The sequence below is a fragment of the Callospermophilus lateralis genome, chromosome 13, assembly GCF_048772815.1.
Source record: "Callospermophilus lateralis isolate mCalLat2 chromosome 13, mCalLat2.hap1, whole genome shotgun sequence".
NCBI lineage: Eukaryota > Metazoa > Chordata > Mammalia > Rodentia > Sciuridae > Callospermophilus > Callospermophilus lateralis.
The window spans coordinates 41,544,791-41,563,287 of record NC_135317.1 but is presented as its reverse complement, the minus strand read 5'-3'; the positions used below and the strand labels follow the sequence as shown (position 1 = coordinate 41,563,287).

General features: G+C 42.9%; 1 protein-coding gene and 1 long non-coding RNA gene across 2 annotated transcripts in view; one reads left to right on the top strand and one right to left on the bottom strand.

Annotated features, from left to right (window-relative positions):
* Positions 1–269: 269 nt before the first annotated feature.
* Fzd8 (frizzled class receptor 8) lies at positions 270–4,305 on the bottom strand. Its single transcript, XM_076831459.1, has one exon. It carries the CDS (start codon positions 3,443–3,445, stop codon positions 1,355–1,357), a length of 2,091 nt encoding a protein of 696 aa, XP_076687574.1. The 5' UTR covers positions 3,446–4,305; the 3' UTR covers positions 270–1,354.
* Positions 4,306–4,588: 283 nt separating this feature from the next.
* The window catches only part of LOC143379602 (uncharacterized), a 225,693-nt gene continuing 211,784 nt past the window's right edge, over positions 4,589–18,497 (top strand). The window contains exon 1 of the long non-coding RNA XR_013088488.1: positions 4,589–4,726. This is a non-coding gene — a long non-coding RNA (uncharacterized LOC143379602). The remainder of the gene's footprint in view (positions 4,727–18,497) is intronic.

Genomic DNA, 18,497 nt, shown 5'->3' with positions numbered 1-18,497 from the left:
AAATAAATTAGCTTAGTCTTGACAGAGGAACAATAGCTTTTTCTCTAGGAAAAGAAGCACATTTGGTATACACAAGCATGGAAGGTTATTAAGATGTTAACCCGTTAGTTTAATCCATTAAAGAGTGCCTGCTCCAGCACCAGATTGTCAAGTGACTTATGCTGAAATGAGTGATCTATGGTTTAAAATATTAACCTCCACACTTCAGCAGTATGTTCAAACCCTGGAAAACCAGGTGTTTTCAAAATCATCGACGCGAGATAAGGATGTGAAGTTTTGAAACCTTTAGTGATATTATACAAGATAAATAACAAGGCCTAAGTGGAAGTACTGCCTTTGCAAAAGTTCCATTTACATACACTAAGGTGAGTTGTAATCCATTGATCAGAAAAGAGGTACCAATGAAAACACTATCTTTGGGGAAGGTGCAAAAACTCACTTTTGATTTCAGTTCAACAATGATATTTACTTTGCTCACAGTTTAAGAACTAAAGGTTAACAGGTAATTTTCTCCATGCCTAAAGTCAGTGTACAGAATGGCAACCAGAAAATGTCCATTTTTCCCACGCGTCCTTAGTAAGCACTGTAAAGGTAACAGCTTAGAAGAGGCAGGGGGAGAGGGCAATGTTTAAATCATTTATCAAAAGTCATTTTATTGACAAAATAGAATACTTATATTTGTTCTTACAAGGGGTAGCCTCTAAACTTTTTACAAAAAATGTACACACTGTATATCTTTGGATATATACATATTTTACACATTTTTACAATTTAACAAATAATTATATAAATACATCCTCTAATGTAAGAAACCCGTATTTACTTGGGGTGTATAATTAAGACATTTCTTGTTTATTTAAGGCATTTGCCTGGTCATTAAGAATACCCAAACCGTGCAATCCCATTAGGTCGCAGTCATCCCTTCTCTAGGATATGTTAGGAGTAAGTTTATGTAGGCAAGTGGAGGGAGAAAAAGAGGTCCCTCAGGTGAAATGTGTAGATCTGACTTCAAGCTCAGCAAAGGGCAATCCACAGGGCTCCTATCTCAGGTTCTGGAAGTACTACAGAGTCCACCCTGCTCTGCCAAAGGAAATTAACGCCTGGCGGGAGGAGCTCCTGGAATATCAATGGAGGGAAGGGGGGTTGGGTCTGGGAGGCTTCAATGCCAGGTACTTTGTTCTAAGCGAGTCATTTAAGTCCCAGCTAATGGATACCATTAAGAGTTCATTATCATGCTAATAGCAATCAACACTGTGAAGGGGTGGGAACCTCAGCCCGTTAAGTGTCCCTTCACCACACTGGGTCTCCTTCCCCTCCCCCTTTCCGCCCCTTCTGGGCGCCCCCTCCCCTCTGCTCAGACCTGGGACAATGGCATCTGCTTTGGATAAGACACGGAGCTGGCCGTGCCAGACCGCCACGTCAGGCCGGTGCTGACGTCGCTGTAGAGGGAGCCCCCGCCGCCACCCGGCCCCCCGCCCCCGCCGGGTCCAGCGCTGCCACCGCCCCCTGGCCCGCTGCCGCCCCCTGCGGCCCCTGCGGCTGGACCCCCACCCACCGCGGCGCCCTTGCTGGCCCAGCAGCAACGGGTGCACAGGGCGCGCCAAGACTCCAGCGTCTTGCCTGACCAGACCCACACGCCAGAGGTAATGCCCACCACCAGGCACATGAAGTACTTGAGCATGAAGACTGCGTAGTCGGGCCTGCGCGCCTGGTCGGGCTGCAGGTCCCGCAAGCACGGGCAGTTGTGTGTGGCCTCCCAACGAGGGCGGTTGTGCTGCTCGTAGAAGAGGCAGGCGACCACGACGGCGGCGGGCACAGTGTAAAGCACGGTGAAGAGGCCCAGGCGGATCATGAGCTTCTCTAGCTTGTGCGTTTTGGTGGGGCCACCCTGCTGCTTGATGACCGAGCGGATGCGGAAAAGCGACACGAAGCCGGCCAGCAGAAACATAGTGCCAATAAAGAGGTAGATGACAAGAGGGGCCAGCACGAAGCCACGCAGATTATCGAGGCTCTGGTTGCCCACGTAGCAGATGCCTGCCACTGGGTCACCGTCCACCGAGCTGAGCGCCAGAACTGCAATGGACTTGACGCTGGGCACAAGCCAAGCGGCCAGGTGGAAGTACTGCGAGTAGCCGGCAATGGCTTCGTTGCCCCACTTCATGCCTGCCGCCAGGAACCACGTGAGCGACAGGATAACCCACCAGATGGAGCTGGCCATGCCGAAGAAGTAAACTAGCAGGAAGACTACGGTGCACAGCGCGGGGCCGGTAGTCTCATAACGCACGTGCTGCTCCACAGCGCCCAGCTCCTCGTACTCGCCGCGCCCGCCCGCGCCGCTCGCGCCCGCGCCTGCCGCGCCCGCGCTTGCTGCAGCCGCCGCGCCGCCAGCGCCCCCAGCGCCGCCAGCTCCAGGCGCGCCGCCGCTGCAAGCCACTTTCTCGTGACCCGCTACCAGGCGCACCAGGTAGCCTACCGACACGAAGAGGTAGCAGGCAGACAGGAAGATGATGGGCCGCTCTGGATACTTGAAGCGCTCCATGTCGATGAGGAAGGTGGAGACGGTAGCGAAAGTGGACACGAAGCAGAGCACTGACCACAGGCCGATCCAGAAGACGGTGAAGGCGCGCTCGTCCTGACTGAAGAAGGGATTGTGGCAGGGTAGCGCGCAGTTGGCGATCTGGCCTGTCTTGACGCGGTTGTACAGCGGGTGCCGCTCGCTGGACACGCTGACCATGGGCGCGCGGCACTGGCACCCGGGCTCGCAGGGAGCCGCGCCGCCACCAGGGGGCCGTGCCTTCCCGCCACCGCCTCCTCGGGCTGGGGGCGCCGCTGCGTCCCCTCCGCCACCGCCCCTGCCGCCGCCGCCGCGGTGCGGGGGCCTGGCCCCCGGCGGGCGGCCGTGGCCGCTGCCGGAGGGTGGCTGCTCTCCAGGAGGCGGCGGCGGCAGGCGGCGCGGCGGGTTGGGCGCGGCCGTGGTCAGGTCTGTGCGGTTATAGTCCATGCACAGCGTGTCGGGGTTGCCTTGCTCCGGCAGCCGGTCGCAGCGCATGCGGTCCGGCCAAGCGAAGCCGTACTGGCGCATGAGCGGCGCGCAGCCGGCCTTGGCGCGCTCGCAAACCGAGCGGCAGGGTGGCAGCGGCTTCTTGTAGTCCTCCAGGCAGATGGGCGTGTACATGCTGCACAGAAAGAACTTGAGGTCGGGGGAGCACTGGATCTCCACTAGCGGCCAGAACTGATGCACCTCAAGGCCCGCCTCGTCCTGCGTGTCGTGGTTGAACTGGTTGGGCATGTAGGTGTAGTTGTAGCCAATGCCTTTACACAACGGCACGGTGATCTCTTGGCACGCCAGCTCTTTGGCCGAGGCGGCTGCTGCGCCGCTTGAGCGCTGCAGCAGCGCCAAGGCGGCCAGCAGAGAGGTCACTTCCAACAGGTAACCCCACTCCATGCTGCGCGCCTCGGCCCTTTCCCTAGTCCTCCAGGCAGTGCGCGGAGGGTCCCAGGGGGATCCAAGCAATTGAGCCTGGTAAGGGGAGAGCGGGTGACCTGCGGGTCTTTTGCCTCTCCTTGGGGAGAAGAGGGGATTTGCCAATAATCTAGCTCCTGTCGGGGGCACCTCTGCAACGAAGCACTCGAAAGCCTGGGCAGAGGTCGTCCGCACCTCCTTTCCTCCACTCCAGGAGAGAAGGTGGCTGCAGTCGCGCGCCACAGTCCCAGAGGGTCTGTCCCTCTTACTCTGGGTCTCACTCAGCCCTCGCGGAGCAGGGTGGCGGGCCCTTGGTCCATCGTCCAGTACACTCTCGTTTCCTCTCCCGCTGGCCACTTCTCTGCTTGGCGCCTAGCAGCGGTGACTTTGTCGGGCACCTAGGGCGGCGGCGCAGCAAGTTTCCTTTCGGGCCGCGGTGCGCAGTCAAGATGGCTGGGCCAAGCTGCTCTCTGTGCCGGGTCAGCCCTCGCGGCCCCCTTTCGGCCCGCGAGGGCTCATGCCCGCCCCAAAGGCCGAGCCACCACTGTTGGAGTTCAGGACCCCGCACGCCCGAGGCCTTTGCGATCTTTCTCTGGCGTGAGTCCGTCAATCTGTACGCCGGGGACAGAAGGATCCGTCTCCAGGAAAAGTCCGCGTCGCTCTCTGGCCGCAGTCGGGTGAGATACAGGCAGTCTCCTTCTTGCTAGACACACAGAAGCAAATCCAGACTAGACGGAACCGACACCTGAGCGCCTCGGCCCGCGCCCAGCCGCCGCCTCCTCCGCAGGAGCAGCGCCCTTAGCCCAACTTCCCGGCTCCAGCCCCGCTAGCGCCGCGCGGCCGGCTCATGAATATTTATACAGCCTGGACTTGGTCTCCGCCCACCTCTAGGCTCACCAATCACCGGACGACAGGGCGGAGTCTACTCGCTCCCAAGGCTCAACCTTCCTTAAGGACGTCCGTAGTGTCCTGATGGCCATGTGGGCTTTCTGCAGATGTAGAGTTTTGATAACCTTGGGATTGACCGCAGAGAGGGAGCGTTTGTTACGAATGTCCCCATGGACCTCTGTGAGTCTGAGATCTTGGCCCTATTTCCCCGAGTTTGTGCTTGGGGACGGAGTTTTATTGTAGTGTGCGCCTCCCAGTGCTCTTTCAAATCGGTCAAGCCCCTGCCTGCTAAGTCTCCACGAATGGGGTGACCTGCTGGAGATGGGGCCCTGAGGCTCCCTTGAGAGCCATGGCAACTTCGAAATCGCGCAACAAGTGAGTGAGCAAGGATCTACCCAGACCTGGACCCTTAGGGAACCCTGGAAGGACGTAGTTCTTGGGGGTTCTCAGAGTGATGGGTTTTGAGCCTTGGAGATGTGGCAGGAGTGGAATGACCTCAGTTCATTCTAGATGGGGGGCTGAATTTGGGACAGCCTAGTGAGGTGCTCTGGAGTCGGGCTGCAAGCGCACAAGGGTCTCGCTGCACAGGTGCCCGTTTGGGACTCCCCTGTGGCTCAGCTGTTTCACTTCGGGAACCTCAGTTTCATTACATTAAAAGTGGGGTGACTATAGCATCTATCTCATAGGGTTTTTTGATAATTGGATGAGATAAAATACATAAACCATCTGGACGCAGTGTTTCCTTTACAAAAAGTAATTCCATTTCCTCTTTTAAAAATAAAATTACAACAAAAACTTATAAATAGAATAGACTGGAAACTGCTACCGGAATCTCTATTCTCTTCCTACTGTAGGACATATATTCATCTATCCGAAGTTCACGTGTTTTTGCCAGAACCTCCTTTTCTATTGCGGGAGGCGGGGCTGCGCCCTGGCGCGGAGGCGCGGACACGTATCGGTGATCTGCACCCAGCCCAGGCTGCTTTTAGCAGGCACTTGGGATGCGGCCAACCAGCGCTGGCCCAGCCAGCTCTCCACCTTAAGAAGGACGGGGAGAGGGGACGTGGGGGGGTGGGGGGAGCGGTGGCGAGGGGCTGGCGGCCTGGCAGGTTCATTTACGCTTGTTAGGACGTCCCAGGGGGTTGTCTTTCTCCTAGAATGGAGTGTTTATTTTTTAATTGATGTGCTGTTTCATTTAGCGCTTGTATGGAACTCATGCTGGGGCTGTAATTACTGTAATCTCGGGAACAAGCATTCAGTTAGCCAGGAGGGTGGCAAAATAGTTTCTCTCTCTTCCTCCCTCCCCTCCTCTCCTTCTCTCTCCTTATCCTCCTTTCTTCCTCCTCTCCTGTTCTCCTCCTTTCTTTCCTTTTTGTTTCAGGATTTTTGCTCTTTGTCAGATTTCATACCAAGAATAAGAAGAACTAGAGAACAAAAGTCGCCGAGGGCGTGGAGAAAGAGAAAAAAAATTAAAAGTACATTTGAGGACAGTAAAAAAACAATTAAAGGTACATTTGAGATTAGTTTAGGGATTTTTTTTGGGTGGTGGTTGTGGGGGGTTTGGAGTTGGCGGTCATCTGTTTACAAACAAGTTTTGTGCCCAAATAAAATTAAGTAGGAGCATTTGTATATCGCTTGAGCTAATGGAATCTAAGTCTTCCTCTTTCAGTTTTCTATGGCTTAGTTTAGCAACCTATTATGAACCACACTGTAAGTAGACCAGTGGAAGCACCTCCCCCGCCCCTTTCTGGCAAGTTCTGTGTTTTTTCCCTTCTAGGCAGATCCACCAGGTTATAGTTACACCCCACCTTCTTTTTCTTTTACTTAAAAAAAAAAAAAAAAAAAAAAAAAAAAAAAAACCTCTTTATACTAAAAGCAACACTTCTCACTTTAGTTTTGGTAAAACTACTCTATAGGAATCCGAAATTCAAAGCTTCAGAAATATTAGCTGATTCAGCAGAAAATGGATCACTAGAAAATGCGGACTCGACCTTTACTTTTTTTTTTTTTTTTAAACATCGATTCTTTACCTCCCTCTCCACACAGGAATTCCCATTTATGGTATGTTAAATGGAGAAAGTCACCTATAGCTTTAGTTTGTACCTTGTTCCCAGAGGGCCAATTTCCAGAACATTCATCTAGAGGTAATTCCTAGAGTTTAAGAGTTCCGATCTGATCTTAGTGGTGGAGGCAGAGGCCCTTATCCACGATCTTAGGCAGCTACATTGCTTGGACTGGGGGACCACAGAAGGGAGGAGCTAGTTTTCAAAAGCAACACAGATGGGGAAAACTTCCTTCAGCTTTTCTTCATCAGGGAAATGTCAAATATTGAAGTTTAGAATTACACTACATAAATTTACTAGAATTAGGTAAAAACAAACTGGCATTTGAAAATTGAAGCTGAAGATCGTTGATTTTGGCTCTTAATTGGCATTTGAATATTTTTCTTTTGAGACAAGATGAAAATTTTGATGATGTGGAATGTGGAAATTTTTGGTAAGTATTAGGCTTGAATAAAAAAAGCAGACAAAATTTTGGACTTTCAAAATTATAGGCTATTTGGAGGATACAACTGATTTGTGATATTAAAATCACTTATATAAGGTCACAAAATTACTTTTAATTGAAAAAATATAACATCTTAAATTTACTGTTGAATTAAACAGATACTTGACAGTCTTTCAGAGAGAAGACAGAGACTTATAAAGCCAGTTAGTTCATGAAAGGCAATGCTAGGTCAGATAAAAGAAACTAGGACCATTTATCTATGTTGCCAGCTAAATAATAGTATTTGTGAGTGTGTGTGTGTGTGTGTGTGTGTGTGTATAAAGCAGCTACATTTTAGGGAAGGGTAAATAGTTTTAGTAGTACATAAATAAATTAGTAAAGTTAAAGGAATTTCTGAACAGATGTATTGTTATTGAATACATAGTTTGGGTTAATCAGCTTTCCATTACTATAACAACTACCTGAGATAATAAACTTATAAAGAAAGTTTATTTTGATTCAAGTTTATTTTTAGTTTTTGAGGTTTCAGTCAATGGGCAATTGGCTCCATTGCTTTTAGGCCTGTGGTGAGGCAGCATGTCCTGGAAGTGCATGCTTGAGCAAAGTTAGTTACCTCACAACTGTAATGCAAATAGAGAAAAGACCTGGGTCCCCAAATCCCCTTTGAGGAGCCCCCTTCCCCAATGACCTGAAGAACTCCCTCTTAACTGTTCCACTACCTCCCAATAGCACCACATGCTGGGAACCAAGGTTTTAACACACTTTTAGGGACATTCTAGTTACAAACTACAACACAGTCAATGGCATGCATATCAATCAAAAGAAAGAAGGTTTTACCAAAAAATCAAGGGTCAAGTTAATAGAAGACTAATAAAATAGTATCTGTATGAAATGAAATTTCAGAAACTTTGGAGAAATTATGTTTCAGTGCATTATATTTAAAAATCCAACATGAGAGTTTTGATACTAGAGAGGGCCTAACTGCTGGGAGCCACAGCCAATTAATATGATGCATGGCATTTTTGATTGAAAGGTGATGCCAGCTAGCCATTGAGATGATATGATTATGTTAAAAATTACATTCATATGGATACCGGACTCCTGCTGCGGGACTCCTGGAGAGTTCCCATTGGTTGGGAAAGTGCAGTAGGAGGGAATTCCGGGGGAGGCGCTTGCGCTGGAGTTCCGGGAAGGAACCGGCAGAACGCCGCGTGGGTGGATCGGGAAGCTTCCCGGGCACGGACGTGGTGTTGGCGGTTTTTTCAAATAAAGTTTGTTCCTGTTTGAGTGGCTCGTGATCTTGTGCCCAGCCAGACAGCGGCACCTAACATATATTAATAAAATGGTTTGTGAAAGATTACACGAAGAACTATTTTGTAACTAATGAAATTTCTTAGGTGTTATATCAAACACCATTTTTTTTTTTTCCTTCTAAAAGCTCATTTTCTTTCAGGAAAATAATCAAGTATTATTATTGTTAGAGAATATACAACTCTATCAGGTAATATTGAGATATCTTGCCATTTAAAAAAAAAAATCTGTCTTTCAAAGGATTGTGTCTTCAGTTATCTAGTCCATAAACAGAAGTAAAGTTAGGAATGAATTGGTCTTATTTAAATCTCTACTAGAATTAACACAGTTGCTATAGTTTGGATCTAGAATATCCCTGAAAGGTCCATGTATTAAGGTTTGGTTCCCAGCCCCTGGAGGTAACAGAACCTTTAGGAGGTGGGGCTTAGTGGGAGTGAGTTAGGTCATTGGCTATGTCCCTTGGAAGGGAATATTGGGACCCTGTCCTCTCCTTTTCCTTTGCTTTCAAGCTGCTATGAGGTGAGTGGCTTTCCTCCACCGTGTACTCCCCACCACAATGTGCTGCCCCATAGTTTCTTTTCCACCAGGAAAAGGATCTCATCAAAAGGAAGTTCTCTTTGCTGTGTCTGAAAAACAGAGCAATGTTCAAATGGGTGGAGATAACTGAGGCAAACATGTGCCACAGGCTTGGAATCAGATGCCCACTTTGTGTGGCTGCCGTTTTGGAAAATGGAGACTTTACTCACTTTGTAATTTTATAATTATTCTAAAATGTGTTTTAAAACAAATACTGATTTTTTTCCCCCTCATTTACACTGGAATATTGGCCAGATGGTGAAATTCTTATGGGATGTATCATGCATTAGTTGGGAGCTTTTGAGAACAATAAAGACCTCCTAAATAAAACTAGTTAAGAAGGACATCTCACATTTCAATACATCTAATTGCAGGATTTTCACCACAGGTTCCTCAACAGTGTTATATTTCTAGGTTGGCTTACAGGCCCTTAGGTTCCCCTTTGGTTAATGGAACCAGTGCAGGAGGAATGATAGGACCTCAGCCTGTGAAACTCCCCTATTAGAAAAGGGGAGCCCGGAAGGCTTTCAACTAACTTCCTGATATAGCACAGTGTCTTATCTGTCTTATGGCTACACTTAGCTGCAAGAGAGGCTGTAAAATTGAAGATCTGGTGAGTGGCAAGTGATTTCGCGGGGGGGGGGGGCGGGGGTTCTGATAGCAAGAAAAGGAAAGAAAGAGGGGACAACCAACAATGTCAGCTGCACATTGCTATACGAAAGAAATTAGCTTTCAAGCATATGTCAGTTAGCATGCTTAGTCTTCCAGGATATTTTGTTCAGTATGATCTAGATTGAAGAAAACCTTGATATCTATATGTTTTTTCCTTTTGGAGTTTATACGGTACAGTTCACTGCATAGTTGGTGGGAAAGAAATTTTGCTGTTAACTATGAGTTTTACTTATAAGGTGTGAATACTTGGTAGTCTAGCTCCTGAGTTCCCTTTTGTTAAACTGTCCCCCTACCCTTCTATTAGAGACTTCACTAAACATCGACAATCCTAGAATTTTAGTTTATTTTTTCTTTCCAGTCCCATACCATGTAAAATTTTTGTTTTTGTTATTTTAACAATTAAATATAATGCAGGAGAAACTGTATTAAATCCTCTATCTGAAGTGCTTATGGCTATAAAGGAATCTTTATATAAAAGTAAATATTGATTCAGATAAGAGTTTACATCTGATATAAACAGATGTAAACAATGATCCGTTTTAAATGGTGGTCTGAACAATAATAATATTTTACTTCAGTAATACAAATAATAATTATTAGGGCACCAGGGACATAGAGGTGGCAAGGATGACAATGGAATTTCTTTCTGTTGTATGTTTATCTTTGACTAGATTCAGGTAAACAGGGGTAAATTTTTTTTTCTCCTAGAAGTGGCTACACTTGATTAATTTTTCCAATATTGCATGAGTCTTGCATATTTTTAGAAGCAAATTTACCTCATAGGGATAACCTTGTAGTTTAGTGTATAGAAGTATAACTTGTATCATAAAAACAATTTCTAAAGATAAAGTAAGAAAATTGATGCATTGAGGTGTTGAGTTTATTTAAATAATAATACAACATAATTATGAACTTATTCCACACTTTCTTACAACCCTGCTCAGTAGGATGTGCTTTGGAAAACACTAGTCTGGACTAACTTCAAAATATACTTTTAAGTGAAAAGAAAAAAATCAGGCTATAGAACTATTGAACTACATGGTATGGGTCCAATTACATTTATAAATATTCATAGAAAAAGACTAGAAAGAAATCCATCAAAATGGTACCCAATGATGTATTTGAGTGGATTAACTAGGAGTAAGTTTTCTTTTTAAAAATAATGATCTAGATTTTATACTAGGGAAAAATGATCTTGAAACAATCCTGGACTTAGTGAACTTCATGCCTATTATATGTTATTTTGTGTTTTTTTTCTCATTATATAGATAAAAATTATCAAAGGGCAAGAATCTGTCTTAGCTATCTCTTTCCATATAGATTGTCTATCATGTATGATCATGTGCTGTTTAGCTATCTGTGTCAACTGATTCAGGGATTGAATTATTATCTTTCCTTTTGGTTGGATTCTCTAATTCTAGTTCCCCTGAGTTGTTCTTCTGATTGAGAATCTGTGATTTTGAATGGGATGAGGAGATGGAAAAGAGGAAAAAAATTTTGCTTCTATAGTTGGGAGACTACAGGATTGTTGTGAGAAGTAGAACTCTTAGTAGTACCAGCCTTGAATACCCTTGGCACCTTGTCTGGTTTTGCCCTGGGCTGATTGGCCTATTGCCAATTACTTTGTCTCCATGGTATTTCATATTGACACACTAAACTATCACTTGAGAATTTTTTTTTTATTGGTTATGAGCAAAGTAAAAGTAACTGAAGAAGACTTGTGGTGGTATAGAGAAGATAGGCTTTGCATGGGGCACTCCTGTGGGAATGCAGCTCAGGTATTTGCTACTTAGATGGGCAGGTAACCTGCAACCTCTTGGATCTTTACTTACTCATACTTAAAGTGTGGAATGACAAATGGAAGAGTCCTTCATGGGTTGTGAGTTAGATGACATCAAAGTACAGTGCCTGGATTTTGACAGATGAATTTTACCCTTAATGTATACAGTGATAAGAATTGTATCTGTGGTTGCAAAAATTATGACTGGATGAAATCATCTTAATCTTTCCTCTCTTAATGGTAGGAAGTTCTCTTTTTACATCTCACTCATAAATTCACTATTTAATACAAACTTCTGATTATTATTGTTGCATAACAGAGGTTCCAAGACCTTTTTATTTGGCTTATACTTTGAGGGTCACGAGTTTAGGAAGGGCTTGGCTAGGCAGATCTTACTTGGTACTTCTTCTGCAGTTGTAATCAGCTGTCTACAGGACTGCAATCATTTGAAAGTTTGTTGGATGGAGCTGAACAACCAAGCTGGTATGCTCCTGTGGCTCTCCATTGATGCTGACTATCTACTCCAGTGCCTCCATGTAGCCTTTCTTAGCTTGGTTGCTTTAGAGTGGTTGGATTCCTGCATGGTGGGGCATCTCCCAGAGCCAGCCAGATGAAAACTGCATGATACTCAGATTCACACAACAGAAGTGTTTCAGCTGTACTCCGTCAGTTGAAGCCATCCAGATGTACTCTGATTCAAAGACAGGGGTATGGACCTACCTCAAAGTAAAAAGAATGGGGCTGTATTTTAAAATCACCATAGTGTTAGATGGATAACATGTAGCCCCTTTTACATGGAACATGGCCACAGATAGTCAGTTAGAATGCTACTGAAAAATATTAGGAAACAAGTAAGTGTTCTTTAAAGAGCTGGGAGCTGGGTGCAGTGGTGTACGCCTGTAATCCCAGAGGCTTGGGAGGCTGAGGCAGGAGGATTGCAAGTTCAAAGCCAGCCTCAGCAAAAGAGAGGCATTAAACAACTCAGCGAGACCCTGTCTCTAAATAAAATACAAAATAGGGCTGGGGATGTGGCTCAGTGTTTGAGTGCTCCTGGATTCAATCCCTGGAACACCCCCCACCAAAAAAAAAAAAAAAAAAAAAAGAGAGCTGGGAAAGGACTACACAGAGGGGTTGAAGACTGATCAGGAATGTGTGCTTGAGGAGAGAGGAGAAGTTTCAGGTACATGGACAGAGCAGTTAAAGATGAAATTCTTTTTGCATTTTCTATTCCTGAAACAGCAAGAATTTTCCTTGAACAGAAAGATTTGTATTTGTATCAAATTAGTTGATACAATTTGTAACTTTGAATAGTTACATTTTGAAATCTACAGAGTCCAATAAATGGTACAATGCTTTCTGCCTACAGTGATAGGAATCCAACTAAAGTGACATAGAGGATACTGACCTCACATTACCTGAGACCTGGAGGAGGGACGGCTGCCAAGCTGTTGATTCTGTGACTCCATGCAGTTTCAGGATCCAAGGTCTTTCCATCTTTTTCTCTGTCTTGTTGTGTTTGGTCAGTTTCCTTCATGGTTCCTAAGTGGTTACCGATTTGGGTTCATGGCTTCACCATGCCAATACCCAGAGGCAGAAAGAGGGATGTTCTTTTCCTTTGTGCCTCTGCCTCCCCCCGCACCCCCCTATACTATTAGCTGTATATAGACACAATACCTTTATTTATATTTATGTGATGCTGAAGATTGAACCCAATGCCCTCTACCACTGAACTACAACCCCAACCCTCCTTTTTGTCTCTTTTTAAGTGCCAGGAAGGCTTTCCTGGAACTGACTTGCCCTCATGTTTCATGGGTCAGAACTGGGTGACAAGCCCTGTTACTGAGCCCTGGCCCTGGGGGGAAGGAATCACTTAAGTAAAGTGGGGTTTACCATCAGGAAGAAGGTCAGTACACTGACCTTGAGCAGATAACCAAGGGTGTCTGCTCAAACCTCAAGGTTTGCTAAATCTTATGGCAGGAGAGAGTCCTTTTGGATCTAACTTCTGCTATTGAGGGTTAGGCTAGTAGTCTTGGAAAATTCTTGCACTCTTTTGTATGCTAATTATCAACAAAACTGAAATCCTTTCTCCTCCTCCTTTCCCTATAACTTCATGCAGGTGAGATCTATTAATAAGGCTCCAGCTGTTTATTTCACCAGAACAACATGTTTTGCTTAAGAGTATATTTCTGCTTTAGAAATTCAACTGTCTATAGGGCCTCCAGGCCAGGCCAGGCCAGGTTAGATGAAGACTGTGGATCAGAACAAGCTGGGTGGTTAGTGGTGTTTGTTCATGTTCCTGTCTCACCACAAACTCCCTACAGGGTAATTACCTTCCTAAACAGTCAGGAAGCAGAGCTATGAAGAATTGCCAGAGATGGAAATTTATTTCTCACCTGTGTGCTTTCTAGAACCTAATAGGACTGAGAAATAAAGAGCTTCCAGCCACCTGCAGAGAACATAGAGTCCAGGGGAACCATATGGGTGTTTGTCTGTGGATGGATCAAATTCCCTGCTGCTGTTGTTGCCCAAACCAACCAATTTCTAAAGAACTATGCCCATGTGAAAATGCTAAGGTTTATTTGCTCTTTATCTTTGCTGTAGCACTTTGTCTCTTTAGCCTATTTTACTTTCTGTATGTTATTCCTAGTTTTGGATTATTCTCTGTTTTCAGAAGGACATTGGTGGTACAATGGTTGAACATTCTGTTTCAAATTTGGTAGTTGCTTTTCTTCTGTAGATCCTTGTTTGGGAGACTTCTTTCTAATCAAGTTTTCCCTAAAAGGGGGTAGGAAAATGTGATTGCTGGACTTGTTCACCTGTTATATGAACCATGTAAGCTTTATGTAGGTCGCCTTTTACAATTAGGTATTTGCTGACATCCTTATTTGAGAGTTTTTGCCTCTGTGAACAACTGCCACTTGTGTGGACAATCTTTTCCTCAGATATGTTGGCTTTAGGATGTTCTGTTATTTTGGTACGAAAAGGAAAGGACTCATATTTTTACTTGTTACTCTGTCATTCCATTGACTATTAGTCATTTTGTTTTCTACTGGGATTCACATGGTCTTTGGATTCCTATTTCAAAAAACGTGTGTATCTCTATATTTACTGTGACATTATCTCTTCACTTTGTGATCTCTTTGGTCTTGTCCTCTAGTCTTACATAGAACGGAATGATTTGCCTTGTGTTTTGTCTGTCAAAAATCTAAAAAGATTCATTTTCCATTAGGATTCCATTAGAGTTTGGTTGCCTGGTGGTAATAAAATACCAAGGTTTCTGCTGGAAGGTAATCTATTGAAATGATATATCATGATTTTTTTTATTAGAGTAAAAAATGTAAGTTTAACTAAATCGAGTGAATCCTAACATATAATTCATAATTGCAGAATGATAAATGTGAGCCTTGTTCCTCAATCCCCCAAGTGAGCAATAAAAACTGTACTTAGAAAAATGTTCTAAGTTTGGATTCTATGCTAATAATTACTATAGGGAATAGACACTTTGCTTAAGAATAAGAGTGACCAGAATAAGGATGGAAAGTGGTTTGATCTGTGTTACATTGTTAATGTATTGGAGGATAGTGAGAGAGAGGATGGATAGGCAAGGTTGGAGTAGAATAATAATATTAGCTGCCATTTATAGCATGTGTTATTATTTGCCAAGCTCTGGGCTTGACACTGCCCCCCCCCTTTAAATATTATTTTGGATGATTCAACAACTAGTAAGAGTTAACCCAACACAAATTGGTTCATGCAAAATGAAAATTCTTATCTCACATAGCAAGAATTATAGAGGTAATGTAGATTCCTAGCTTAGTTGATAAAGATTTTCAAAAATATCCTGGAGGATTTAGATGCTGTCTGTTTCTCTGGCTTGCTACCCTCAGAGGTGTTGGTGGTAGTGATCTCAGGATTACAAGATGGCTATAGCATTCCAGGCATCTTCCCAGAAGTCTTCTGGAAGATTTCACTGGCTAAATTAGGCTGAATAGCCATCCCTAAGCCTTTCATTGGCAAGACAAGTGGGATTAGCAGAATAGGTTTAAAGACAACATGCATCTGGCTATAATATCTATGGAGGTGGAAAAGAGTTCATCTTTCTCAGAAGTACCTGGCCATGTGGAGGAGGGTGAATCCCTGAATGAAGTTTATGTTTATAAGAAAGGAAGAAAGGAAATGGAGATGGATGATAAATAGGCAACTGACGTTCTGCTACATGTCTACAAACACCTCTATCTCCAGCTCCATCTCTGTAATTTATACTGTTTAGGCCTCTTAGCAAATGTGTAAAATAAGTATAAAAATAGTGGTTTACAGATGAGGCTCATGTTACTATCATGTATTGTTTTTAAACAGTGCAACTCTTTCTTCCAAACAAAATCTTGCATGAAACTGTGATATACAAACACAAAATATCTATGTTTAAGTTCAGATTATTAAATGGACATTCAAATTATGAAATTAATTTTAGAAAACACAATGAAGCTATTTTGATGACCATAAAAATTTGAAAATATTAATTAGGGATGACTTTATGTCATCTTATGTACACCTGAATTTAGGAAAAAAAATCTATGCTGACCTATACCTTTCCTAACCACTGTTTCATAAGAAGTTTAGATAGGTGCACAGAAATGAAACAAGATGCTTTATGTGGGGGCTACACATAAATGCTGATCTGAAGGAATAATTGACGGTGTTTAGGGTTTTGAGGTGTTAGAATGGTGTACATAATTCAGGGGAGTGTCTCTTCTATATCTTTTATGGGAAGTATCCTTACTGGCATAGTACCCCTGGCTACTCCCCACCCCACCTCCGGATGCTCACTCAATCCTCCTACACCTTGTCTGTGAGTTTTGAAGGAGACTTTGAGGATGCCTCAGTCAGCCACTCTTGTTCCCTCTTTGACAGGCCCACCTCTCTCTAGCATTGCCAATGACCAAGGACAAGTCTGCTCAGTGCTAGCAGTCAGTATGAGGAAACACACTAGCCCATTAAAGAAGCCAAATTTTCTAATATTAGCTTTGCTGCTTCTAAAGATTTTTAAAACTTCTCTATCATCTATCTTATATTTTATTTTTCAACCATTTGTGATTTAGGGTATAATAAACTTTCTGTTTATTTATCCCTACCCTGCCACAGAGTATATATTTTTTTTATAAAAACAAAATTCTCCTTTCTCTAATAGACTTTGATGGGAAAGAAAAGGGGATCACGAGCTGGAATAAATTTCCACATATGCATGAGTTTGTCAGGATGAACCAACTACTATGTTTATAAAGCTCTAATAATAATGATTTTCAAATAAATATACTGTTAGCCGGGCGCCATGGCACATGCCTATAATCTCAGTGGTTAGAGACAGAAGGATCGATGAGTTCAAAGCCAGCCTCAGCAACGTAGCAAGATACTAAGTAACTCAGTGAGACCCTGTTTCTAAATAAAATACAAAATAGGGCTGGAGATGTGGCTCAGTGGTCAAGTGCCCCTGAGTTCAATCCCCAGTACCAAAAAAAACCTCCCCCCAAACTAAAACAAACCCAACAAAAAAGATATTGTTAAGAAAATTAAAATGTATACTACATATTTTGAGGAAATGTTTTTAAAATTACATAGCAAAATATGTGGAGTATAAAAAGAGTGCTCAATACTTAAAAGGAATAAAATAATGCAATTAAAAATTATATCCTAAAAGATTTTAAACAGAAAATAAATCAAATACATAAGTCATATTTAATGAATTAATATTTTGATATATTTGTCTCAAATCTGTCTTCTTTTAAATAAGTAAAACTTAACAAATATGAATTAAAATCTCATACCCCATCCCATTTTCTCTACAGAAGTATGTACTAATCTAAAGGTGGTGTGAATTGAACCCTTGGATCTTTTTGTACTTTTTATGCTTACATATATGCATATCTGTTTACATAACGTCTGCCTAGCAAGTGCGAGGCCCTGGGTTCGATCTTCAGCACAACATGAAAATAAATAAATAAAGGTATTATGTCCAACTATAACTAAAAAATAAATATTAAAAAAGGAGTTTGATTTTTTAAGGTGAAAGTTTAAAAAAAGAACAAAACTAAATGACATTATTTTGAATGGATTTTTAAGTATCTTATGATTGGTACAATAAATTCCCTTTTATAAATAACTTTATAAACTCAACATTTTATTTAATATTGTTCTGGTTAAAGATTTTATTTTATTTTAGTTTTATTGATTTTATTTTTTTAAATACACCACAGCGGAATGCATTACAATATTTATTATACATATAGAGTACAGTTTTTCATATCTTTGTATATAGAGTATCTTCATGCCAATTCATGCCTTTATACATGTACTTTGTTGTTTTTTTCTTCCCATTACAATTCTTATTACACATATAAGAGCACTCCACTGTATGAATTAGCCACACCTCGATTCGACCCTATGACTGAGTGGTAGTTTGGTGGATCCTCTGTTGTCACTGATACTGCTTGGTGATGCTGTGAAATCTTTGTGTATATCCCATTGAACGCGTGCTTGGGAGTTTCTCTAAAGTAGACATCCAGAGATGGAATGGATGATGTGTAGAGTATAGACAGACCATCAAATTCACCATCTATTGCTAAGTTACTCTTCATAGTGGCTGAACCAAGTTACATACCCTCTGAAGCCTACAGGACTTTCCGATTTCCTATCACCTCACCAGCCCTGGGGAGACTTGACCCTACTCGTCTAAAGAGTAAATGGAGGACTCTCGTTGTTTTAATCTGCAGTTCTGATGGCTAATGACAGTAAGCACATTTTACATGGTCTTGTACCTGTTGACTTACTTTCCCCTCAACTTTATTCTTCTTATTCTTTGTCCATTTTTTTTTTCCTCCTGTGTTTTACCTTTTTTTGTTTTGATTTTGGGACTTTCTGAGAATATCTTAAATGTTCATTCTTTTGCTTAGAAAATGTTTTCTGAGTCTATGGCTTTTAATTTTATTGTATCTTTGGTAAAAATAACTTTAGATTTTTAATCTACTCAAATTTATTAATCTTTTCCTTTAAATTTTTTGTCCTATTTAAGAAATTCTCCCTTAATATGTGGTGCAGTTATTCTGCTCTATTATTTCTAAAAGTTTTGAACTTTTCTGGTCATATTTAAGTTTTAATATGGAATTTATTTCGTGATTTGTGTGAAGTAGGTGTCTAATTTTATTTCTTCTCATGTGTGTCAGCAATTAGGGTACCCTGGGTATTGGATATTCCTTTTCTTCTCATGTGTAATGGAACCTTTACTACATACCCAAATTTTATAGG